This window comes from Martes martes, assembly GCF_963455335.1.
Source record: "Martes martes genome assembly, chromosome: 3".
NCBI classification, from domain to species: Eukaryota; Metazoa; Chordata; class Mammalia; order Carnivora; family Mustelidae; genus Martes; species Martes martes.
Genome location: NC_137890.1, coordinates 153,912,278 through 153,937,513, shown reverse-complemented (window position 1 = coordinate 153,937,513; position 25,236 = coordinate 153,912,278). Strand labels below are relative to the sequence as shown.

Below are 25,236 nucleotides of genomic sequence, written 5' to 3'. Positions count from 1 at the left end.
ATCTCACAGTTTCAAGCAGTTGTGTGTCCCCTGGGCATAGGGAACCAGGTCACCTGGGCCTTTGCAAGAATACAGTGCAGTTGCTCTGTTGCTCAGACCTACCCCTGGAGACAGGCTCGCATCTGTCTGGCTCTTCTCCCCTTCTACCCGATCACCCAAAATGTACCCCTGGTCCAGGCGGTCTCCTGTTGGAAACAGCTTCCAAATGTAGAACAGTTGCAGCTGCTTTAAGTCCTTTAACCCTTTGTCTGCTAGGAGTCCGCAAAAATAATTGATGACTGATTGGCCCATTAACCTTTAAAAAAAAAAAAAGTTTGACAGCCTAGACTTGTGTAATGAGGAGGGATTCCTCGTGAAATCAGTCTGATGGCTGAGTTGCTTGCCCCTGAGGAGGCAAAATTAGCCCCACGGGGCCTCGTCTGCATAGAAACTGGACGCAATTAGTGTAATATCCGGTGTTATTAATGTCGTTTGGAATAATTGGGCAGGTTGATTTCGACAGGTTCATGGCGCTAAAATACTATTATAGTGGACCTCTCCGCAGCTAACTGTTAAACACGGAAAACTGTTCAAATCCCTGCGAGCCCAATCACAAAACTTTATTTAGCAGCTCAGCCCTGGAATGTCTCGTCGCGAGACAACACAGTTCTTCATCCCCAGCAGCGGATATGCGCCACTCTGATATCCCCGCCCAGGGGCCGCGGACCAAAGATTACTGGTGACACGTGTGTCTGACACAGAGAAGCCCACTCGTGACGTCCGCACCAGCAGGCCTTCTGGCAACCTGAGTTCTATTTCTACAGGATGAATTAAATATAAGCCGCTGTAGTTGTCACGAGGAGTCAGTTTGTATTAGTGAAAGGAATAATAGCAAGTGTATGTTCCTGGGATCCACGTGCACACTCTTCACATTTTAAATGAGGGTGACAGTGAAGAGTAATGTTCAGTCTGTCTTTCTGACTGATTGGCCTCACGCTGCCAATTACTGTTTTTATCATTTTTTATCTAGTTGCGTATAACTAAAATATCACCGTGCCACTTCATTATGGGATGGAATCCTGCTCATCCATCGGTGATTTGAATAAGGCCGTATTGCCAGATAGAAATTCATGTTCATCCATACAGAAGAAGGGAAAATGTCCAAAAATCTGCTATTAATGAGTGTAAACAGTCACTGCTATTAAGCAAGGATTAAATCGAGAGATTTACTAGGCGTTGATCCTAGTAGGATGGCTGGTTAGTGTGCTGGTGTCTCCCACCAGAGCCAAGTCTTCTGTCCCCAGGATGAATCAGGATTGAGTTTGGAAACAGGTGGCTACAGCTGGCTAGAGGGGAACCTGGAGGGCATCCGGCGCATCCCATCACTCCACTTTGCTGGTCGGCAGCCGTCTTACCTCCCCCGGGTGGGGTGGGGGTGGGCCTCGGCTTGGAGGGGCCAAGGCACCTGCATCTGTGGGACATATCTCGACAGGTCCCCAGTAAGAGAAGAAGGAGATCTGTGGCCCCAGCCCAGTTATGAAAACCTGGAGAAGGAAACTTGACACACGTGCCACCCACCCCCAGAACAGAGCACAGCAGCCTAGACTGTCACATGCTCTGATAATCCTGGTATAGATGGGACTGTCCCTCCTCCTGGTGCTAACTGATCACTGACGATGGCAGCTGGACAGTCTCCAGCTTATGACTGACACACCCACGGCATCACGTCCCAGGAGCCGTGACAACAGCTGGGCGGATGTGTGTCATCCTGTCCCCTGGCATTCTCCGACGGGACGAGCTTAAAAGAATCGACGCTAGTGACAAGCTGGGTAGAGATTTTGGGGAAACTCCTTTTAAAAGTTGGCACACCTTGCTTGTCTGACATAGGTAACAAGGAAAAGGAGCAGAAAGGTCACTGGGAAGAGGGGAGACCCTTCCAGCTCCCACTGGACACACACCGAGAGTTCCTTTCCTTTAAATGTTTGTTTTCAAAAAACAAAGAGCACTACTAGCCACTTTAAAGAAAGAAAGATAATTAAAGGTAATGAGATGATGGCGATAAGGTCTTGGTATTTTTCCTGACACAGAACTAGAGCCCGACAGTACCGCATTTTGTATTTATTATTCCGTGCAGTTTCGTTGCAAAGAAACAAAGTATCCCTTCATAGAAATTATATGTAGTGTGATTAAAAATGCAATTGCTCTGTAATCCTTGTTCTTATTTTGTTTTAATCTAGGGAGGCAGAGAAAAGCCATATGGCAGATATAATTCATTTCTGAAATTCTAACTATCTCTGTTAACATATTACCCCACCACCACCACCAAAAATAAAGCCACATAAAGACATTAGTATCTGGGGAAGCATGTGATGCCGTAAGCATCAGCTGGGACCCCTGTGAGGACAGCAAGTAGACCCCTTATTTGGGGAGCAAGGCATCCCCGCTGCCCAGCTCCTTATAAAGACATCTTCACCAGGGCCCAGAATCCAAAAGAAGGCTCAGAGTGTCACCCCCACTGGGGGTGCCTCTTTCCTGGGACAGTGCCAGAGTTCCATCCACCTTCTCCACACGAGCTGGACCCCTCTCCTGCAGCTAGCCCCAAGGTTTCTGTTGGCAGTCCAGCAAGGAGCCCCATCAGTGTGGCCCACCTGGCAAAGGCCAGCCCAGCGCCAAAGGCAGCAGCATCTGTTGAGAGCTGTTGCTGGGACTGTATGGGTGAGACTGGAGGGCCCATCTTCTGCCACATCAAGGCCCAGCAGTTGGGGTAAAAGAGAAAACTTCCCCCAAAGAAGCTTTGTCAGTATTTGACAGCATATTGAGCTTCGGCTTAGAGTGAGTCCCGTCGGGGACCAGTCCTGACGCTCCCACCTGTCCTGTGACCGCTGGGCCTCAGTGCGCGCTTCCAGACACCTTAGAAACAGCACATACACACAGATGTCACAGTGACCACACTTACCATGACACCACACTTTGTCCTCATTCGTGGCTTCATTATTTCTGTGACTGTGTGCCTTTCCAGGTTGGCAGTCATGCCCAGGCCTTCCCCTGGGTAAAGCACAGTGTCCCAGAAAAATTGGAGTCTCGAGCATTTGCACCGGTGGTTCTTTGTTGGGTCATGAAACTTGTGCTTTCCAGGGTTGTTGGGGCGACCCTTGTTTTCTAGACACTTCTGGTAACCTTGCCAGTCTCACACCTCTCCTCAAGAGCCCGTGTCTGCCAGGCTGGGTCAGAGGATGTCGTGCATCCATTTGCTCTGTGCTTTGCTGATTCTTATTGGTGTTTCATTACAATTAGCAGACCCAGCGAGGGTCTCAGCTCCCAGGAGACGAGGCGTGAAACCCTCTCTGGCCGCTTGCATACTCTGGTTTGTCCATCACCTCGAAATGCAGGGTGGGCTCTGCCCTTCACCACCTGTTAGCAATGACCACAGGTTCCAGTGATCCTTTGTGTAGTTACTTTAACAACAAAGTCAAATCGGCTTATTCACGGTTCTTTGTATCTTTCCCTATCACAGATGGAAGGAAATACATATTTGTAAACAGATATATTTACATATGATTTGGTTTTTTCTAATGTACAGAAATGCAACTGATATTTCTTCGTATTGGTCTTACATACCGTCCATTTACTAACGGTTGTTCTTATTTTTCATAAATCTAAATTACTTGTGGTTTCCTATGTAAACAGTCCTGCAATCCATGATTTTTTTTCTTTCCAGTGTTTAGGTCTTCTATTCTCTGGTATATCTTGGCCCCAGGGTTGAACCATTGCTGTTACAGTGAGCATCTTTGCTTTGAGTACCCTTTAACTATAGGAAGTGATTGCTTCTGTTCGTCATTAAGAATAATGATGCTATGGGTTTGATAGGTACTTTTTGTCCAACTAACGGGGTTCCCTTCTAGTCCTGGTTCGATTATAGATTTTGGTCATATATCTTTTTCTTATTTAAGTGTTTCCCCCTTCTGATTTGGAAGGTGCATCTTTTACTTCTTTTTTTTTGTAGAGACTGACCCTGGTACTCTATCATGTGTGCCTAATGCTCGTCCTTCACGCCCTTACAGATGAGTGCGCCACCCGATAACACATTGGTTCCAGTGTCCTCTCCCTGCCAGCCTGTCTCGGGTACTTTGAAATGAGACTTTATTCTCAGAAGTAGTATCTGACACAGTTTTTGCTTAGATGCATCTACATCTCTATCTGTTCAGCTGCTCACCAGTCCTTCCCTGGCGCTGGCTTGTTTTCTAGACACTTCTAAAGCGTATTTGTTAGCAGCTCCTTCAGCGAGTCTTGGTAATAGACTCTTTCTACTGTTTTTCTTTTTTCCACATAAAATATGTTCCACTCTTCTTCAGAGAAGGTTTTCCGGGCTCCCACGCCTTAACCGACGTTATTTTCTTCCAGGACTCAAGGGTATTATCCCTCTGTCTTGCAGTTTTGGTTGTTGCTCTTGAGATAATCCGTCATCCATTCCGCTGCCATTTTTTTAAGAGCAGTCTGCCTTTTCTTGCTTTGTGTTATTATGGACCCTTTTTTGTCTTTAGTTTTCCATGGTTTCATAAGCTTCTGGTGTGGTTTTTCATGGCTGCGATCCTTCCTGGTTGATGCTGTTTTCCCAGGTTTAGAGCCCCCTATCATTCACAGTCCCATGAGGCACCCACCATTTACCCGGTGGTCAGATACGCATCCCACCTTCCACATGCCCCGTCATTTCTGTTTCACAGCGGCCTCACTGTGTCCTCTGTTAGTCCCTCTGTCGTCCGGCTCTTCACTCCCCCACCCCATCCCCTTGCAGCTCCTCCTTCATCCTGTCCTGGGGGGGGGGGGGTTGTTAACAGTTATTATTTGAATTTCCAAAAAAAACTCTCCTTTTTTCTGATCTGCCTGATCAATTTTCGTGGTCTCCTTTTGCCTGAAAATTTAGGGTTCCATTTTTTGTGTTTATACATTTCAAGCATAGTTACTTTAAATTAGGTATCTGTAATCCTTTGGATCTAAATTTACTGTCCTGTTTCCTTTGTGTTTAGTGTCTTTGGTATTGAGTTCACATGTGGTCAATCTTTGTAGAATGCTTTCCTTGCAAGGAGATGCCAGGAGCCAAGGAGGCTCTACAAAGACAGGGCCCATGTCCCCTTCCCATCCTGATTGCTTGGTCAGGTCGGGGGGAGTCACTCGAGGTTCTCTCTCCCACCTTATTATGACCACCTTGTTTGTCATGCCACCAAAGGTGTTTGCCCCTTAGGGTGGTGCTTACTTATAGCATTTAGCTGTCAGTGCTCACTGTTCTGGTGTCTGAATTCCTGGGGCTTTGGGGAGGGGGAGAGAGGATAGGCTAGGAGATTGGGCCGTCGGTACGATAACAAGTACGTTTTGTGGAGAAGCACTGCACATGTCTGTCCACCATATTTCAGGGCAGTATGGTTAGGAGAGTGTGTGGAAACCATGCCCAGGCTGGTGCTCCCCTGGGAGGAGCGTGGCATACAGTCGTCACATGGTAAACTCCAAGCCAGAGCCAGAGAAGCAGTCAGCTGAGGGCCAGAAGTAGGGGATGCAGAGAACCCTACAGAGCAGGGAGTTCGGTAAACAATGCTGTAACTAATGAGATGGCCATGGGAAGAGAGGAGAAGGTGGAATCTGGGTGATTTTGAAGGGTTATGGCAGCTTGGTTTCATGCATGGTAATTTGATGTGAGGAGAAAATATTTAAAGAGTATCTGTGGGCATTTTTTAAATTCCACAAATGATTGGATCTGGGGGTCGGAGCTACAGATCTGAGAATTGTCCACATATATCAGAAGTGACTGTCTACGTTTTGGAAGGAAATGAACCCTCAGAAGTGGTGAGGGGGTGGGGAAGCCATGAACTAAACCTGGGGTATATATTCACCGGTGGTCGGCAAAGGAGGGCCGGGGAGGAGGAGAAGAAGCTGTGATTTATAAGCTAGAAAGAAAATCCTGAGCCTGGCAAAGCAATGGCCAGCGTGCTGAGCGGCAGCCCCCCCTTCCTCTAGGGCAGACATTGCTAGTTGAGTGTAACACTCATTCTCCAGAAGCCTGACGCCAGCCTTGGGAGTCTCCAGACAGAGGCCTGGCTACTGCTCAAAGCCATCTGTTACAAAAAAGTTGAAAAACTGTCCTGCGTCCCTCCCGTAGCAAGTAGAAAGGGCCTACAGGTCATCTCTGAGAGCTGAATTTCCTCCAGGCTCCCTCTGAAGAAGACACACAACAGGGGATTAACTTCTCAAGGGTATGACGTCCCAAAGTTGGCTGTTCATCTGCAGATAGCTCCGACAAGGAGAGAATCTTCTGCAAGTACAAACAGGAATGTTGGGTGGTATAGAATATGCTAGAAAAGGAAACTTGTGTCCAGTGTAAGTAGCTGGGGAAGACAAGTGGTGGGATTGACTTTGGAAGTGATGGAAGAGCCCCAGAGGAGATGTAGCAAGAGTTCCATTTGGAGATTTGCAAGAAATGAAGTCTGACATTCCTGTAAACGCTTAACTATGTTTATTCCCACAAGTAGATTTGGCATACACAGGTAAGTTCTGTTTACATAATTAATGGGACAAAGCCAGACTCTACTCCAGCAGTTGAATCTGAAAGTCTGGTCTTTACGCAAGCTATGACGAGTGTTTCAGTGGAGAAATCTCCATAACAGCTAGAACAAAACAAAAAGTATTAGTGTCCCTGCACCACAGACCCCCATCAGTAGTGTGTGTCCCAGCACCACAGGCCCCCATCAGTGTGTGCCCCTGCTCCACAGACCCCATCAGTGCGTGCCCCTGCACCACAGACACCCATCAGTGTTCTCACTGCTTTGTGCTGAATCATCTGAGGTTATGCATACACTGGTGCCCCCTAGATGATGTCTCCTGTGTGCCTGAACCCTTGTCCCCCTCGCGGAGCCCGGCAGTCACACACCTGAGCTGTCATCAGTGGAAAGCAAGTTCAGTTCTTTCCCTTAGTTCCAGTGGAGGTAGCCAGTGATTCTGGCTAGAAAGCTTTATGGCAGACCAGTGATGGATAAATTTAACTGAGAAACTAATGGTTATAATATTTTTCCCCTGATAGGTTCAAAAAATCCTAATCAGGGGGATCTTTTGAGGTGCATTTGAATTTCACAGATTAAGACAAGTGTGAGCCTATTGGGTAGATGTAATCAACAGTTGTCACATTGCACCGTGAATTAGCAAGTTTTTCCCAGTGGCCTGACTATGACTTAAGTTGTTCTTTCTTATCTCGCCTACCAGTTCACTGGGGTGGTTTTGCATAAAGTACATGAATTCAGAGTACTATCTTACAGAATTCAGTGTAGAAGAGATTGCAATTTGTAGTGTTAGGACATTAAACCCTGTGGATCAAAAAGCTAGACCTTTAAGAATCCACAGATGTAGTATCTCAGCCAGTAATTGCAAGATACAGTTATGGGTCAGTCATGGGAGACCTATTTGAAAGTCACAGCGAGGTTTTGGGTTTGTTTTTGTTGTTGTTGTTTTAAGATTTTAGTTACTCATTTAGAGAGAGGGAGAGGCAGAGAGAGAATCCCAAACAGACTCCACACTGAGCCAGGCCTGACAAGGGGCTCGATCCCAGGACCCCAAGATCATGACCCCAGCCCAAATGAAGAGTTGGACACTCAGCCGACTGAGCCACCCAGGCGCCCCCACAACTAGTTTTTAAGATGAAAATCCCAACAAGGCTGTAAGTGTCCAAGGGCATCCCGGGGTGGAGGGGGAACAGACCCCCTGCCTTCCTCCCCACTCCACCCTGTTCCATAGCAGATGCACTTCTCTCTTCTGTGTAAACACAGGGGTCATTTGTTCTCCAGCTCAAGAGCACGGTAGATTGGGGTAGAATTTCTGATGCCCCCTCACTTCTGAACTCTTTAATCACCGTCTCCAGAACTCAAGTCATAGAGAGTTAGGAAGTGTGGCATGCTCACATACCCAGCAGGCAAGCATAAGACACCCCCAACCCAGACCCCTGCGTCCCTCGGTGCCTTCCAGAGGCCCTGCCCTTGCCCTTGCCCCCGAAGGGGCATACCCTTCAGCCCTTTCCCCGAGCTCTGCCAGTCTTCTCCACAGGAAGCCCATCTTTTGGCCCCTTTTGGTGGGAGGGCCTTCAGTTCAGCCAGGGCCATGCCTGACCTGCACTCGGCACCTGCATCCCACAATGCACTGCATCACAGGAGCTTTGAACAATGCCAGGATTGTCATAGACCTTTGAGTCTTTGAGAAGTCTTTGAGAAGCCGGTGGGAGCACTGGACCCTCTTGTCAGACAGATGTCAGTCGTGTTACCTGAGACCAGGTGCATTTGTAGAAGGCCTTCAGCAGTGGTTTGGCCCGTGGACATACCCACCTGCCCTCCTTCCAGTGCTATTCAGAGTTGGTTCCAGCTCCTCGGGGGACTAAGTTCTAAAATAGTGACTTTACATGGAGCACAATACTGTTATCATCAGAATGGTAGAGACGCTGTGGCGTAGCCTTGTTTCCAAGACAGGTCGAGCTCCTTTAGGAGAGTGGTTGCCCAGAGCTGGCTGTGCGTTAAGAACGTTGCAGTTTCTGGGATCGGATGGGAGGGGTCCGTCCACCACAGTGGCCGAGGCTGCTCCTCTCCTGAGACAGGGAAGCAGGCAAGGACATGATGTGCAGGATAGCCTCCTCGTCTCGGGGCTGAGGGATTCCGGGGAGGCAGGGCTCTGGGAGAACAGCCTCGAGAAGGGCAGGACTAACCTGCGCAGCAGGGAGCTGGGCGAAGGTCAGGGGCTGGAGGTCAGGGGCTGGGAGGGCTGCTCCGGAGCCGGGAGTGTGGAAGATCTGGGCTTGGTGTGGTAGATGTGCCTACATGCAGGTGACAGTGGTCACCTAGGCAGTGATCTGCTCGGCAGGTCTCAGTGGTTCTCAGTATGACTAACAGCTGCTCACGGGGCGATTGTAACAGAGCTGCTTCACAGTCCAGTGCCTGCAAACTACAGCTCATATGAGACGTTGTGACTAAAACTCGAGCTTGAGATCTCTCCATGGTTGTTGGTAACTCATCATGCTGCTTTTATGTGGTGCCCCTTCTGTCTCTGTGGCAGTAGCAGGGCTAGACAGGAACAGAGGGTCTCCCGTGGCCCAGGCTGTGTCAGCCTCAATGGCGCATGTCACTGAGCCAATATGTAACACTGTGGAGTGGGCGGCCTTTCCCCCCAGGTTAAGGGTATGGAAGTGAGCCTCGGAGGAGTCAAGAATCCGTCCACCATGGCAAGTGGTAGAGCATGATTTGATTGCAGGTCCCACCCTTCCCTGTGCAGATGGTCACCCCAGTCGCAGCCGTGATGTCACCTTAAATCACCTAGAGTCCCACTCAATTTCCAGGCGGAAGACAATGGAATGAAAGCCTTCCTCACTGAAACGGGTCTCCTGCTGATAAAAAGCAGAAACCCCCAGGTGTCCCTGTTTGCCGTTGGTCAGTCTGTGGATCTTCACGCCGGTGCCTGAGAGAAATCAAGACTCTACCCTGAGATTAATGACATTAACTGAATTTTCACCCCCACAGATCTCTCAATGGTGCAGTGAGTGACCGTGTTATTTTCCTGAGTGGCTTCCTCTGTGCCCAACACAGAGACACGGACATCACACACTGATTTTCATTTTTCCTCATCCCCCGAGCACTGATTGAAACCCAGCTAAACCATGCTGGCTTTAGGAACCAAATCTTGCGTGTTTGGAGGTCTGTGGATTCAGATCTCCGCTGTGTAGTCGGGCCGTCCTGTGTGTGCCGCCAGCCCCATGCAGGCGCGATTGAACCCAAAGGCACTTTTATGACCGAGGACGGGCAGAGGGGCTGCGATCTCATGAAAGCTAAACTCTTCATCCCCACCACTCTGTGTTTCAGAACAAGAAGAAAACTTTGAGTTTATCATTGTGTCCCTCACTGGCCAGACGTGGCACTTTGAAGCCACCACATATGAAGAGCGAGATGCGTGGGTCCAAGCCATCGAGAGCCAGATCCTAGCCAGCTTACAGTCATGTGAGAGCAGCAAGAATAAGGTAAGACCCTTAGCAGGCTGCCCCCCGAAATCAAGAGCCACTGATCGTTAAAGGGAAGTGGAGGCCTGGAGGAATGCCCAAGGGAGGGGAAGCATCATATGATGTGTGTGATTGACAGAAGCCACTTATTCTTCCTGAGTGAAAAGCTAAATAATTGAAAAGAATGAAAAAACACTTTGTGTCGATACGTATCAAGTATGAGTATCCTAGCCTGGCCATGTTCCTGTGGCAGAACATCCCATTTTACATCTTGACTCTCTCAACTAATCCCAAAAAGAAAGCATTGACCTTTTCGTGGTGGGTGATGAGATCTTTTAAACTCTTGTGGCTTATGCATCGACATTTACTTTGTTTTAGGCAGAATATACTCAGGAGAGGAGAGGGAGACTTAAAAGATGCACTGTTCTCTTCTCACAAATGCACAAAATTCAAACCCATGTCAAGTTAGAACACTGACTCTTGCTACGGAAGTAAAGGAAAACGAGAGGTACATAGATGAGTCTGCAGGGCATCAGGCGGGAGGTGGGGGGTGGTGGACAGCGTCCATTCTGTAAACTCTGCTGATGAAGCCCGCTGTGTGCTTTATTCAGTCATCAGAGGTGATTCTTTGCAGTTGTTTAGCCAGAAAAAACAAAACAAAAGAAAAAACTGTAAGTTGCGTTTTCTAGACCATTGCCGGGGATGTTCCCATTATGGCTTTTTTCTCAGTCATTGCTTCAGTAGGGTAGATGTTCTCAACCCCTTTTCTGGGACATTGTAAAGTCTCGAAGAACATTTTGATTTTTTAAACTGTGATCAACCAGAAAAGGAGAGAAAGAGCATTGCCCACCGACCTGCCCCCTCCATTTGTGACCATTTGAAGAAACCTCTGCCAGCAGATCCCTGCTCAGCTTAAGAAGGGAGTCTGTCTTTCAGAAAGGTGGAGTGTCTTACCTTATTACCCTCTTTAACTAGGATAAACCAGACCACAGCCATTGTTATTATAATGTAATTTGCTTCTCTTCTTTAAAGATGTTTTATAGCAGGGTGGGGAGGATCACTGCCTTTCCTTTCCGAGAACCTTGGCTTTATGACTCACATCCACAGATGGGGCTTCTGAAGCAAATGCAAGGAAGCTTCTGGATCTCCTCATGGACGGAGATTGACGACACATATCACACACAACGCATGAGACTCTAGTTTCAGAACAGGAGTGGGGAGAGCATGTGGTCAAACAGACAAACACATCCTCCAAATCTTGTACATGATCACGGTATTTTACATCAGACTTGAATCCATGCCACCCCCTCCAGATTCAGGAAGATCTACATCTCCTGTCTCCTGTTTCCATGTCACGCCCTTGCCAGACTCTTCCCAGCTCTTTGGGAGAACAGACAGCATCACTCTGGGCATGACACAAACACCTGCCTACAATGCTGTCCCTTTCACTCTGTCTACCAGCGCTCTCCCTAGGAGGACTCATGAGCACCAGGGAAGACAGACTCATACCTGTTCCCCTGGGTGTTTGCTGAGTAGGTGTCAAAGTCTACAGCATGGAAGTCCTATCCAAGGAAAAGCTGCAGGAAAAATACAGACTCAAATGAGTATGAGGTCTAAGGAATTTTGGCTGCTTGTGGATAATGCAGGCATGGACATACATATGCTATAAAAGTCAGACAGGTAGACAGACAGACAGACACATCCCTTTGTATGCACATACTCCAGAAGCCAACATAAATTGTTAAGTACACTTTGGATACTGGGGTATCCAACCAAAGGGAAAAAAATCTTAATAATGCAGTTATGCTGATTAGATAATAGATACAAATAAATTATAATTTATGTTAGTAAGCAGTCGGTTGTTCCACATCAGTTTGACATGAGATGATTCAATTTGTGAATTCTGACATAAAAATCCAGCTTATTTTAAGTATCCTCTGATACTTGTTGTGTTTAACCATTATTAAATATACACATTGTTAGCCTTTAGAAACAGTACCTGTCCTGGGGTGCCCAGCTGGCTCAGTCAGTAGAGCCTGCAACTTTTGATCTTGGGGTCATGAGTTCGAGCCCCATATTGGGCATGGGTTTACTTAAAAAATAATAATAATAAAGTTAGCTTAAAAATAGTACATACCCTTGTACCTAGCACCTCTGCTTCCAAAAATTTGCCATCAGTAAGTAATGACGAATGCAGGCAAAATTTTAGCAATAAGTGAGTTCTTTACAGCACTATTTACAGTGGAGAAAAATTGGAAACCACCTAAATGTCCACCAAAGAAAACTTCAGAAAGAAATTCTTATAAGTGGCATGAGATGCAGCCACTCAAAATGATGACGTGGGAGAACGCAGGGTGGCACTGAGAAGTGACCCCGTGTCTTTAGGCTAAAAGCACAGGTTCCAAAGCAATACAGGCTGGCCTTTTTTTTAAAGTACATGTATGCATACAGGTGTGCTTTTGAAAACAGGTTAGAAGAATAGATATCATAGTGTTGCTAAAACTGAAGCATGGATGATCACATCAAAGCTTATAAATTCTTAAGTTGTGCTTGTCTCCCTTGGGTATTTCTTTAACTTGTAGAGAGAAGAGGGTTAAGTATCAGTTTAAGAACCAGTGCCCCTCCTTGCCCTCCACCCTCCTTAGTGACTTTGTTGCTAGAGCAACTGAGATACTGTTAATGTGAAAAGTGCATCTCTAAGGCATGAAGTGTGGTGTGGACGTGGTTTCCTGCTGAGGAATCATGAGATGTGTCTCGTGGTGCTGATTAAGCCCTGACCCATGGCTCATAAGCAGATTCTTTCCCCTTCTTCCATCTTCAGAGCAAGCAGACCCAACAGGGCATGCTAACCACTTCCATCCCCCAGGTGGTGGTTGGTCTGTGTTCACTCACGAATGATCCAGAACTTACCTCTGTCCTCATTCCTAGCAGAGTCCCCTCGTCTGACAGGTCTTAACGCAGGGCACACAGCGTTCTCTGGCGGTCATGCTTTTCCCCAAAGACCTCAGAAGAAGAGCTGCTGCTTCAGACCGTCCTCATCCTAAATCTGCTGACACACAATTTGGCTTTGCCCCGATGTTGCCAGGGGCTGTGCCAGTGTATCCCGGGCTTCTCACCTCTTGCCTTTTTTTCCTCTATGCCCAGTCCCGACTGACGAGCCAGAGTGAGGCCATGGCCTTGCAGTCGATACGAAACATCCGCGGGAACTCCCACTGCGTGGACTGCGAGACCCAGAGTAAGTCTGGGCGGGGGAAGGCACACAGGAGGCGGGGCGGTCTGGTGACACCCAGGGCACAGTGGACCCACGTCAGTCCTTTGGCGTATAAAGTTTATGATGTGACGTGATGACTTTTAAAGAACTGAAATACTCGTGTTTGGATTTTATTTGAACACGGTACCTGCACTCAAGCCTAGGTTTGCCTTCTGCCTCAGGCTTCCTGATGAGCAATGGTCAGGCCAGCCAGGGGTTCGGCTGTGTGCCCAGATTCGGTGCCATATCCAGAAATTAACCTTTTGCTCCATCAGTGATCATATGCTTGTTTCTTTTTCATAAAAATGCAGCACAATTGTTAATTCTTGCCCAGAGATTTCTGGGGTTGGTTTTTTTTAATTTCAAAATAATATGTTCTAGATTTTGGCATCAAAAGGTGTTTCTTTTTTTTTTTTAATGTGAAAGTTACTGTACTCTAAAGCCTCTGATTGAACTGATAGACTTCATTTTGATTGCTTCGTGCCTTGGAGTGACCCAGTTTTACTTTGTGCTTCCTGCTGTCCAGCACAGAATACAAGGTTTTGACAAGAGGGAGATCCAGTTGAGACCAGGTGAAAGTCACTGGCCCCAGGCTCAGTGTCACCTGGGAATCAGAGGCATGTGATGTGGTCCTGGACGTCCTGGAGCCCGAGCCCAGTGGGCGAGGCAGGACCCAGAGACCACAGAACCTGCCACCATGGAGAAGGGCTGTTACAGGGCACACAGCAACTCAGGCAGACTTTCTGCAGAAGTTAGTGTTTCGAAGGGCATTGGAAGCTCATGGGATCTGAACAGGTGGCTGGAGGGGTCATGGCGTCAGGGAAGCAGTAGGACATGCACCTGCTGCTCAGGTTGGAGGCTGGTTGGAGCCAAGGAAGGTGAAGATGCTAAGTGAGGAAAGGTGAGGATGCTGGAGTGGGGGCATGTGAGGATGCTAAATGGGGGGAGGTGAGCATAATGGAGTGGGTGGAGGGTGAGGATGCTAAGTGTGTTGAAGGTAAGGATGCTAAGTGGGTTGGAGGTGATGATGCCAAGTGGGGGGAGGTGAGGATGCTGGAATGTGGGAGGTGAGGATGCTAAGTAGGTTGGAAGTGAGGATGTTAAGTTGGGGGAGGTGAGGATGCTAAGTGGGTTGGAGTTGAGGATGCTAAGTGGCAGGGAGATAAGGATGCTGGAGTGGGGGTAGGTGTAGGTGCTAAGTGGTGGGGAGGTGAGGACAGTGGAGTGGGGGGAAGTGAGGATGCTGGAGTTGGGGGAGGTGAGGACGCTGGAGTAGGGGGAGGTGAGGATGCTAAGTGGAGAACGTTAGAGCCTTTATCTTCATCTGTAAACACTGGGACTCCTTTAGAGCAGGAGTGAGATGAATTCTGAGCTGTGCCTGGCCATCCCATCTCCTGTAGACTGGAATAGAGCGGTAAAGGGAGGAGGAGGCTGCCCTCAGGGATGGTCACGTAAACAGGAGGAGGTAGGCACTAACTCAGGTTGTTAGATGAAAGGGAAGTGGGGAAACCCTCTGAGCAGCCACTGTGCTGCAGGGCAGGAACAGGAAGGGTCACCAGGCCCATGTCTGTGGTCCCCAGGGGAGGGAATGGGTCTCTTCTTCAGGTGTCTTGACAAACTTCTCTAAAGTATCTTCTTTTGTTTAAAGTTTTAAATTTTACTTTCAAAATGTGTCGTGAAAGAAGTTATAAGAGAGTACTTATTAAGTGTGTTTTTATCAGAAAGTTGTTAAAGTAAGAATTTTTAAAGCCGTCAGGAGAAGCACCTACGACTGTTTCCACCATAAAGCTGGAGTCCCTTAGGGACGATTCCGTGGCTCACACGCTTCGTGGTACGAGCCACACTGGAGGTCAAGAGTCCCTTCTGGGAGCAGGTGGGTTGCTCGAGTGCTGAGGTGTGGGTTCGGGGGCGTGGAGCAGTGGGGAAGGGAGGCTCCTAAGCAGATAAGCAGGGATGAAGGGAGCGGGAAAGGGCCAAGGGTGACAAGTCCAGAGAAAAAAGAGATCACGAGCTCCCATTCCTTAAACACTCTGTCTCCTTGAGGCCTGTGCCAAACCCACCAGTGCGCTGTCTCTTTCAGTTCTCATGACTGTGAATGTTGGTGCTGCGGTCAGCCCCAGTTACAGGGGAGGAGACGGGAGTCTGAGGGGGGAGTTATGTATCGAGTTCTATATCCTGGGCCACAGAAAGAGTAAGCGGAGCTCCTTGCCTCCCTACTGTATTTTTCAGAGAATAAGATGGGGGCACAGAGATCAAGGACACCAGAAGGGGACACTTTAGCAAAGGCTTTTTGTTTTTAAATCAAGATACCCAGTTTTGGAGAAAGTGCTGGGAAGGGTCCCACCCACACACTGATGGTGACCTGTAAAAGCTCCCTGAGCACTTTGGCAGTGTACCTAACAAGCCTCAGGCAGGTGGACACCCTACACTCCAGCCGTGTCCTCCGGTGACCAAGCCCATGCAAATTCGCAAAAGGGCGTAGAAATGTCGCTTCACAGGTGTAAATCACTGTGCTGTTGGCAGAGTAAAGAACCAGAGCACCCCCAATGTGCAAAACTTGAAGAACCATTCATGGTGACGTCTGCTCAGTGAAGTAACATGTGCAACCTTAAAGAGTGATGGTAAGAATTAATAAAGTTATGTAAAAAAATACACATTAATTGAGATGGAGAAACTTTATAATGCATTGGAAATGACAAAGAACTTAGGCAGTAAGTCAAGGAGACCGTAGTGAATCATTTCAGGAATTTAGGCAGAAAAGATCTGTAAGGATGCACTCCAGGACGCGGACCCCACCTCTTTCTGGAAGTGGTAGGATGTGGTGATGTGGGTCGTCTAATTGTTGTAGAGTGGGCACCTGTGTCTTAGGAAATTGGATGTTGAGTAGCCTATATTTCGGTGTGTGCAAGTACACGCACACATTTGTCAGTGTGTCAAACTTTAAATGTAAGGTCATTTACATTGGTCAAACATGAAATGGTCAAACATTAAATGTGAGGAGAGGCTCTGGTTTCTGGGTGTTGAAGAAAAAACGGGGTCAAGAAGAGGTTGCTGCTTTCTGCAGGGCTCCAGAGAGCCTGGTTTTACCCAGGGACCTGGTCCTGCCTGCATCTTCCCAGGGAGGGCACAGGACATCTCTGCAGCCCCGAGCATCCCAGCTGGGAGGTCATCCCTCATGCTTCTAGAGGGTTCTGGCAGGAGGGGGTGGCTTGCCAGGCCACAAACATGGGGGATGCTTCCTTGGGTTCCAGTGAGATCGAGGCTTCCCTGCTTTGCTGTTGAAGCCAAAACACAGGAAACCGTGTCCTGCCCTCTGCCTGCAGGTCCTGGGAACTGGGTCCAGTTTTTGGTCCTTCTTACTGATTAAAGGTCTTTCTCTTTTTATTTGTTTTCTGGTTTTGGTTTGGTTTGGTTTGGTTTTTTGAGAAAGGAGACATTGGGAATAAAAAAATGACTTTTTGGGGTCCCAGATAGCTTGGTGTTCTCTGCGGAGAGAGGATCAAGTTAGGGGAGAGTGGCTGCTCTCTCAGCCATGATGGAATTAGCTGATAAAGGAAGAGTTCCAACCCCAAGAGTTATTTTTCATAGAAAGTGTGTAGGTAGATTACTCAATGAACAGAAGCAAGACAGAGTCTTGTGGTGCATTTCTTCCACGTAAATATGCACAGATAAAAAAAAAAGTTGACTGTGATTGAAGTGGGTGGTAGTTCCAAAGATTTTCTTTCCTTGTCCTTTGTACTTGACACCTGTCTTTAAATGAGCCCATTACTGTTATCATTTTAAAGGGATCTTTAGAGAGGCTTGAGGGGGACTTGAAGGTGTGCCCCCCCCCCCATTGGCTTTCTGTCCACCTGAGAGCAAGGCCCTTTGCTTCATGGTCCTGTGTCCAGGGATCATATGGGAGGAACCCTGGGCTCCAGGTGCCACAGACGCCTCTCTGGATGATTCCACTGGCTTGTGAACACCCCCTTCCCAGTTCAGTTGTGTCCCCCTGGGGCTGGGGGGAGTAGGGCTTGACCATTTCCATGACGTGTGGGATTTGGAGCTGTTGGACCCCCCCACCCACCCACCCACCCATCGTTCTTCCTGAGAATGTGCCAGACTGCTGGGAGCCGCCTGTCTACACCTGGTAAACCCCAGACCAGGCTGTGAGCTTCCTTAGTTCAGGGGGCCCATCGGTGGAGGGAGGCAGTGCTGCAGTGAGTTTGGAGAACCATAACAGCTGTCCCTCGAGGAGCTGCAGCCTTCAGACATCCATGCTTCTGGGAAATCCTACCATAAAGATAAGGAACATGGCCCAGACCAATCAGACGGTGGGAGTCTTCGTTCAGGGCACCTGTTGCCAACTCTCCACCAGGAACATGTTCGGGAAAGTCCATCCTCCAGAGCCCTTGAGAACCCAAGAGCTTGGAGCCCTGGCATGGTGGTTGCCAGTGGGCCTGACCTGCATGGACAGACCCGTAGAGGCGATGCGGACTTTCCACCACTCCAAGACCCCTTGTCCACGATGCCCTCCTCCTCTTCCTGGGCAGAGCTGATCCCTGTCTCCTAGCTGGTCCCCGCTGCCCTCGATGGAAATTAGGGGCATGAACTCCTCCCGCCGTGTTGTAGTGATGTTGGGAGCAGCTTTGCCGGTGTCCCACTGGACGTCTGGGACCCTGTCTTATGTATCTTTATGGACCCCGGACCTGCACACAGGAGGGGACTCTACTCCCCTCTCCCTTCCCCAGTCTCTAGACATCCCAGCAAAACCCGTAGTGGGAGCACATCAGCCTCTCACTTCTGTTGCTTGCTTTTTCCAATAGGCATAAAAAGAAACTGCAAATTATAAAACTATATATTTTTAAATTACAAACAAATTATGCAGTTATATGTGTAAAGACATCCTTGGGGCTTTGCCCACATGTTCCCTCAGAGAAGCCTCCCTCAACCACCACTGGGTTGAAATGACACACATGGGTCCATCTCACTCTTTCCCTAGCCGGGTTTTCTCATAACACACACTCCCTGACACCTGGTATGTTTTTCCTGTCTGTTCCCTGTTGGTCTGCCCCATGGAATCGAAGCCCTCTGCTTAACCCTCAGGACAGGCCCCTCGGGGAATGGGCATCATTAGCTTCGTTTCCCAAGCGAGGCCTACAGCACAGAAGACACTTCAAGGGGCAGATGGGCAGGAGGGCTTGTGCCGCCAGGCTGGTGGGGTCACTGACCTGAGACACTGCAGATAATCCAGAGCTTTAAGGCCGTGCTGGACTCGCCTGTAGGCCTGATGTGGCAGCCCAGGCTGCAGCGCCCCGAAGCATCCTGGTGGGAGTGAGGTGTGTGACTCAGCAGTGTCCCTGGCAATGTGGGGATGCTGACAGCTGTCAACACCTTCTCACCTGTTGGGGCAGAGGTGAGGCTATCACCCCCACGACGCCTTGCGGCCCCAGTGGCCATGTCCCTGTAGCCACTGGTCTTCCTGAGGTGATGGAAGGTCACAGCAACGCTTCACCTCCCCACACCAGCTCCCCCGACCGCTCTCAGTATTTCTGATTTCCATGGAGATCTGCATGCAGTCTTTGAAATGTGTCCTGCATGTGCCATCCTCCTCCAGGGGATACCACACCAGGCTGGTTTCGGAAGCTTGGAGAAGGAGGGGCCAAGGCGGCACTATATGGAGTTCCAAACCAGGGGTTGGGGTCATTGGGGTCCTATGCCCATGGGGTAACTCAGAATGGTTGCAGAGGTGGGTGGAGCTTGGCGCCTACTGAGGGGATCTTTCCACAGTCCAAGTGAGTGGCACAGGGGCAGCGGGGACAGCATGTAGAGCTTTCACCCGCTGTGCACCATGATGGGTGGAGGTGGGCACCTGGGCCACGTGGCATCCTAGTGCATGGGCCCCACCTCCCGCCAGCCCTGGGGAGGGGGCCTCTGCTCTAGTTGGGCCATTCCCTCCTTTGCCTGAAACTGGCTCCCTGAGGCGGGCTCTGCAGAGTCGTGAACACAAAGAGTTTGGTGCCCCCGGCTCTGCCTGACACAGGATGGGTTTTGCAACATGAGGCACATGTGTGTGAAGGTCTCCCAGGAGCAGCTGGAAGGCTCCCATGAGGAAGCAAGCTGTGTGCTGAGGCCAGCAGGAAGAGACAGTGGCCGCACATAGGGGCGCAATGCGTGGGGGGCAGGCAACTGAAGGGCTCCTGAGAGACATGCGCACAAAGACAGGCTCATTTCTGATCCTGCTGGTCGGGACTGTGGGTCGGATCTGAAGGCCAGAAGGCCAGTTGAGAAGGGGCAGGATATGGTCAGATGCACTGAGGAGGCCGCAGGCCAACATGTGGAACACAGGCTGGGAGGAACGCAGATGGGAGGCCGCTGCGTCCTGGTGGTGATGGTGGCATGCACCAGGGCAGGAGCGCTGGAGACAAGGAGGAGATGAACATCAAGACTGAAGTACTTGGTGATGGGCTGGGGGGTGATGGAAGGATCAGGCTCGATTCCCAGAATTCCGGCTTGAATAACTGGGTGAACCTGTGCCATTGGCTGGGATGGAGCTGTTCCTTGGAGGAGACGATGTTCAAGGGCAAAATGTCAACAGGGAGGTACTTGCAAGATTTCCAAGTGCAAATGTATGGTGGGCATTACAGGAGAAGCATATCCGTGTTCACTCCTGAGGTAGGTGGTGTCTGTGGATAGTTGTTAGCAGTTGGATCGTACTGGGATCCACAGGTTAGGTAGAGTTTGCTTGGAAGAGCGTATAGAATCAAGAGATGAGCCTGCAGAGCCTCCTGAAATAAGGGGCAGGTACAGGTGGAAGAATTGGGAAGGAAATCAAGTTGGGGAGCCAGACAGGTGCTAGAAAAATCCAGAGATGGCATTGACCAAAAAGCCATCTAAAGGCAGTGTTCTAAGAAGAAGTTTCCAGAGGTCAAGTAAAATGATGGCTGAACACCGTCCTGATCTTGCCCGACCTGATGACATTGGCTGCCCGGCTCCAAGGGGAAGTTGGGGGTGGTGGGCCAGGCTGGGATTGAGAGGTGCAGACTCAGAGGTGGCCATTGCAGGAGTTGGGCTATGAAGGGGCACAGCGGGGGTGTTCCACAAACTGTTCACCACCCCACCCTCTTCTCTCATCACCCCACAGGGCCCAGGCCAGCCCTCCACCATGTAGCCTACCCTCCGGCACCTGCTACGGCTGACCTCTTCCTTCCACGCCGCCTGTGCGTTTATTCCTCCGACTCTACTCTTCAGCATGTAGTCTGCGTTTCCTTATTCCGTTTATTTCATTATTATTATTATTTGGGACATATGTCTCCTTTTCCCAGCCAGAACATCTCTGAGGCATAGACCTCTCTTCTCCCGTATCCCCCCATGGTATCCATTCCCACCTCCCAGAGTTTGTATTAGATATGAAAGAAATGGCTGGCTGATTTCTGATGAATTAGCACAAGGCCATTCCTGGTTTTTTGTTGACTCAGGTGTACCTGGAGTAAATCTTGATTGTCCCTGGATGATTTAAGCCTTCCTTGCATCTGTTGGTAGTTAAAGCCATTGACTGTCCAGGTGAGCCCTGTCTTCACAAATCAGCTGCAGATTCTAGCACGAAGCCAACCTTGGGCTTGAGTCCAACATCTTCAGAGCTGCCAGCCACTTTCATACAGGGAATGATCCAGCTCAAGGGATCCAGTGGTGTTCTCTAAACTCATTTGTTCTCCTTGGTGTGTTATCACAGCCTAAAGCATCACCATTCATTCTTCAGGTCAGGGTTGATCCAGCTGGGTCATGACCTAACCAGCAGACCCTGCCCGCCATCTTGCCAGCCGTGATAGATGGTGGGAGTTCTTCCAATGGTTGCCCTTACATAAGATCACTGAAAACCGTGTCTTCATGGTAGCATGCCTGCCTTTGTCTTTGAAATTTGCAAACATGTCCATCCTATGACTAATGAAAACTCGGATGTGCCTAGAGTTGCAGGAATGGCTGGTTACGAAGGACACTGTAGCTTTGGAAGTCCTCTTGAGCATTCCCTCACTCTCCCTCTGTGAGCAGCCGTCCCCCGTGGATGCCAGGTCACATACAGTTCTTTCCCATGTGCATTGGTGCTCTCGAGGGGGTTGCTCTGGAGGTGTTAAAATGTACATCTCTGTGTCCAACCCAGTGCCTGCACCTCTTCGTCATGTGGGAAATCCTGCGCTTTGGCTGAAGCCAGGTTTTTTTAAAGGCATCCCCAACATGTCAAACCTTTCAAAATGCCTGAATCAGCATGGAGGACTGGCATGGACCCCATGATTCTAGGGAGGGATGTGAACATCCCTTCACACCGGATGTGAAGTCCGGTAACAGGCCTTTTTGTTCCTGAGATGCTGAGGGCAGTTTGAATGAGTGATGATGGTCTGATGGTCCTCTTCCCACAGATCCGAACTGGGCCAGTTTGAACTTGGGAGCCCTCATGTGCATCGAGTGCTCAGGGATCCACCGGAACCTGGGCACCCACCTTTCTCGAGTCCGGTCTCTGGACCTCGACGACTGGCCCATCGAGCTTATTAAGGTGATGTCATCCATTGGGAACGAGCTGGCCAACAGCGTCTGGGAAGAGAGCAGCCAGGGGCGGACGAAGCCCTCACTGGATTCCACAAGGTAGGGACATGGGCAGCTGTGTGGCTCTGGGTCCTTCTGCCGGCAGTTCAACCTCGGGAAGCGACCTTCATGACAGCCCTCCCACAGCCCCCTGGCGACCTGTTAGGAATGCTGAGGGGCCGGGCCACAGAAACGTCTGTTTTTAAAATTGGTTTTCAGCAGGCATGGATAATTCAGACTCCTTAATTTTTTATGTTTGTTTTTAGACCTTGGGGATTCCTCTCCCCCTCTTAGAAATGTATTAAGCTTCCAACCTTATGAATATATCACTTTAATTAATACATTTCTAATAGGAGTAAGCTGTGCTGTGAACACTAATTATGAATTTTTGATTCTTTAATTTTGTGATTCTTCTGTCTTTGATAAGCATCTCCTCAGTTGGTTTCCCTCCCCACCCCCACAGACCCACAGCAAGCCAGTTTACAGTAACACAATATATTTTATTTTCTAAAATATATTTCCAACACAGTTAATCAGCCAAGTATGGCGTAATGTATGGTGACTCCTCATTAACGTTAATTGTTACCCAGTGTAAAAAACGCATTTATTTTGAGCCCATTTATTTTCTCATTTTTCATTTACAGCTATTATAAACCGTTTTTGAGTACACATACATATTTAATGTACCTAAGAGGTGATAAAATGGCATGTCTTCCGAGAAAGCCTGCTTCACAGAGGCAGAGTGGGCCATCGGGTCTCTGCAGCTGCCCCCAGGAGGAGGCACTCATGGTCACATCCCCCACTTCCTTTGTGGGGGGCAGTACTCACTTTACGCTTTGACTTCGTGTGTGTGTGTGTGTGTGTGTGTGTGTGTGTGTGTGTCTAGAGGTGAAGGGAGAAAGGGTCATTAGCACTTTTTAAATTCCTCTGGCTTGTTTTGCTGGTGATGAGACAGCGTGAGAGTCCACACAGCCATCTGCATTCGGGCCCCATGTGATGCCTAAGAAGTTGGTTTCGGCCTCTAAGCCATGATCCTGTATGAGGAGTCGGTGGATTTTTTTTTTTCATGAATGCTGAAAAATGAATTTGTGGTGCCACCTTCGGTTCACTTTAGAGAATGAAGTTGGTGTGTTAGGAACCTACTCTTCTCGTACAGTGTCCTGTGGGGCAGGGGCAAGGGGAGCAGGAGCGTCCAGAGCCAGCCTGGCGTCGTCGCCTCCATTTACTGGGCAAGCTCAACCACGCAGTACCCATGTAGGCAGCTTTCCTGCAAACTGAAGGAATGATAGGCTCCTTTAAACTCTGGATCTTGATCAAGAACGTAGGAATTAACAGACCATCAGTGAGGAGCATTCTTAAAAGACGAATTTGCATATTAATATCTGTTTTTTCATAGATGTAGTTTCCTCGGAGGACATGTAGGCCTAACAATGAAATAAGATTAGAAATTGGATCGAGTTTCACATAGGAGTGCAGAGAACTTTGAAATTGTTAGGAAAAACAATTACTCCTGCGTCTTACTGTTTTATGTGTAAAAGAAGCATATATATTATTTTTAGTTTCCAGAATTGGACAAAAGTTTGTTTTTCCATCTGTCATAATTAGCCACCATTTAGAGTGTTTAGGCAACCAAGACAGGGGTTGATATTTTTAACTGGTAAATATTTTATAAGAATCTCATCTTCATTCCTAAGTGAGGGTTTTGTACGTGCAGGCACTTGACTCTTCTAACCTGTGTATTTGATCTGAGTTCTTGAGTGCATGACTTTCTCTTCTCTCCAGCATTATCAGGGGCTTCCTTTCCCACAAATGGGGTGATCGCAGCGAAGTCCCAGCTCTCTGTGGGTCCCATTCGCTGTCCTAAGGGGCTGTCCCAAGTGGCAGTGCTCTCCCCTCCCCCCACCCCACCACCTCCCCCCGCAAAGGCTGTGGTGACGGTGATGCTGGGTTACACGGCAGTTCCAAAGAACATGAACGTCTTTGAGAACTGAATGTTTCCTTGTGCCTTTAGTTATTCTGTCTGGCAGTTTCGTTTTTAAATTAATATTCAGCAAACAGTCACTGAGCACTTTCTCGTAGATAAGAAGTGATACATGGTGATTATTGCCCCACAGCGATTGATGAATGTTGATGAATGTTCTCCGGGCCACAGCTGAGGGTGCTAGGACTCTGGAGAATTCACGCATGGGAAGTTCTTAAAACCACTGTGCTCTGGGGAGGTGTCACTGGCCATACAATGTCTGAGCTGGACTTGAAAATGTGGGGTGATGTCCAGGCCTGGGTGTTGTGGCGTGCAGGGGTGGGCGTGGCCCAGGCCAAGTCCGGCCCACAGGAGAGTGTGGAAACTGGGGAGTCACCAGCCATGGGGTGGGACCTTCAGGTAAATGAGGAGGGGTAGGGGCTGGTAAGGCCAAAAGAGAGCAAAGGCCTGGCTGAGCCTTTGAGCCAGGGGTGTATTATAATAGTGACTCTGGGGTTTGTGTGTTCACGTGTGATCCGCCTGTTCCCAAGAGGACTAGAGGCAGCCAGCGGCATTGCTGGAAGGGATAAGATGAGGCAGGGAGGCCCGTTGGAAGGCTGTGGTCCTGGTGGATCCTATGAAAGCCATAAATGCTCTGTCAAAAATAAAAAGAAACAACTCAGCATAATAGCACAGCAATAATTCAGACACCCACCGTCTTCACTACCTCATGCAGTCTCCTCGAACAGAAATGAAGAACTCCAAAGTTTGGGCTAGAATTTCCACGTGGAATTCAGTCTGCAACGTGAGAATGGACAGGCAGCCTGGATCCTGCCTCTCTGAGACAAGGACAGATGCCCCCACTCCCAACCACTCCCTCTGGTCTCTCTGCAGAATCTAGGATTGTTAGTACAAACAGCTGGAGGGGTCTTTTAATGTGGCCCTAAGGTAATACTAAAAGGAAATATTTTAATAAATTTTTATTTCTATCCAAGGAAGGGCCAAGTGCAATATATCCAGGCTAATTCTTTGGAAAAGGGCCCAGCTGTTTTCCCGAGAAGCTCGGTCCATTCCATCTTGTGCAGGAGATTCATTCTGACAGTGGAATATAATTAGAAATGCGCCGTTCCTCCCCCAAACACACACACACGACCGTAGAGAGGTGCAGCACAGCGGTCTTCCTCCAAAGAAACATCCAGTCCCCTGAAACCACCTCTCATTGGTGTCACCCAGGCCCGCGGGTGAGTTAGGAAAACAGGCGCCTTTGACCAGCTGGCTGGCCTTCTGCTTGTTGTCCCTGCACCCCTGATTAGGGCAGCTTCGGACGGCTCATAATTGGTTCCAGTGATTCTCAGCTGCCCTGAGAACTGCCGTTCAAACTTGAGCAGCGTCATGATCAATCGAAGCTGACGGCAGTGAAGCAATATTGACTTCCCATTCCTAAACCGGGGAATCATTAGTCAAGAAAAGCATCTTTTAATT

General features: G+C 48.9%; 1 protein-coding gene across 4 annotated transcripts in view; it reads left to right on the top strand.

The window, feature by feature from the left end:
- The window catches only part of AGAP1 (ArfGAP with GTPase domain, ankyrin repeat and PH domain 1), a gene marked incomplete at its 5' end in the record, with an annotated part of 507,381 nt that overhangs the window by 426,928 nt on the left and 55,217 nt on the right, over positions 1–25,236 (top strand). For all 4 annotated transcript variants that reach the window (XM_080798886.1, XM_080798889.1, XM_080798885.1 and 1 more), the window contains 3 exons: positions 9,855–10,009; positions 13,133–13,223; positions 21,632–21,854. In XM_080798886.1, coding sequence (XP_080655012.1) covers positions 9,855–10,009; positions 13,133–13,223; positions 21,632–21,854 — 469 coding nt within the window. The remainder of the gene's footprint in view (positions 1–9,854; positions 10,010–13,132; positions 13,224–21,631; positions 21,855–25,236) is intronic.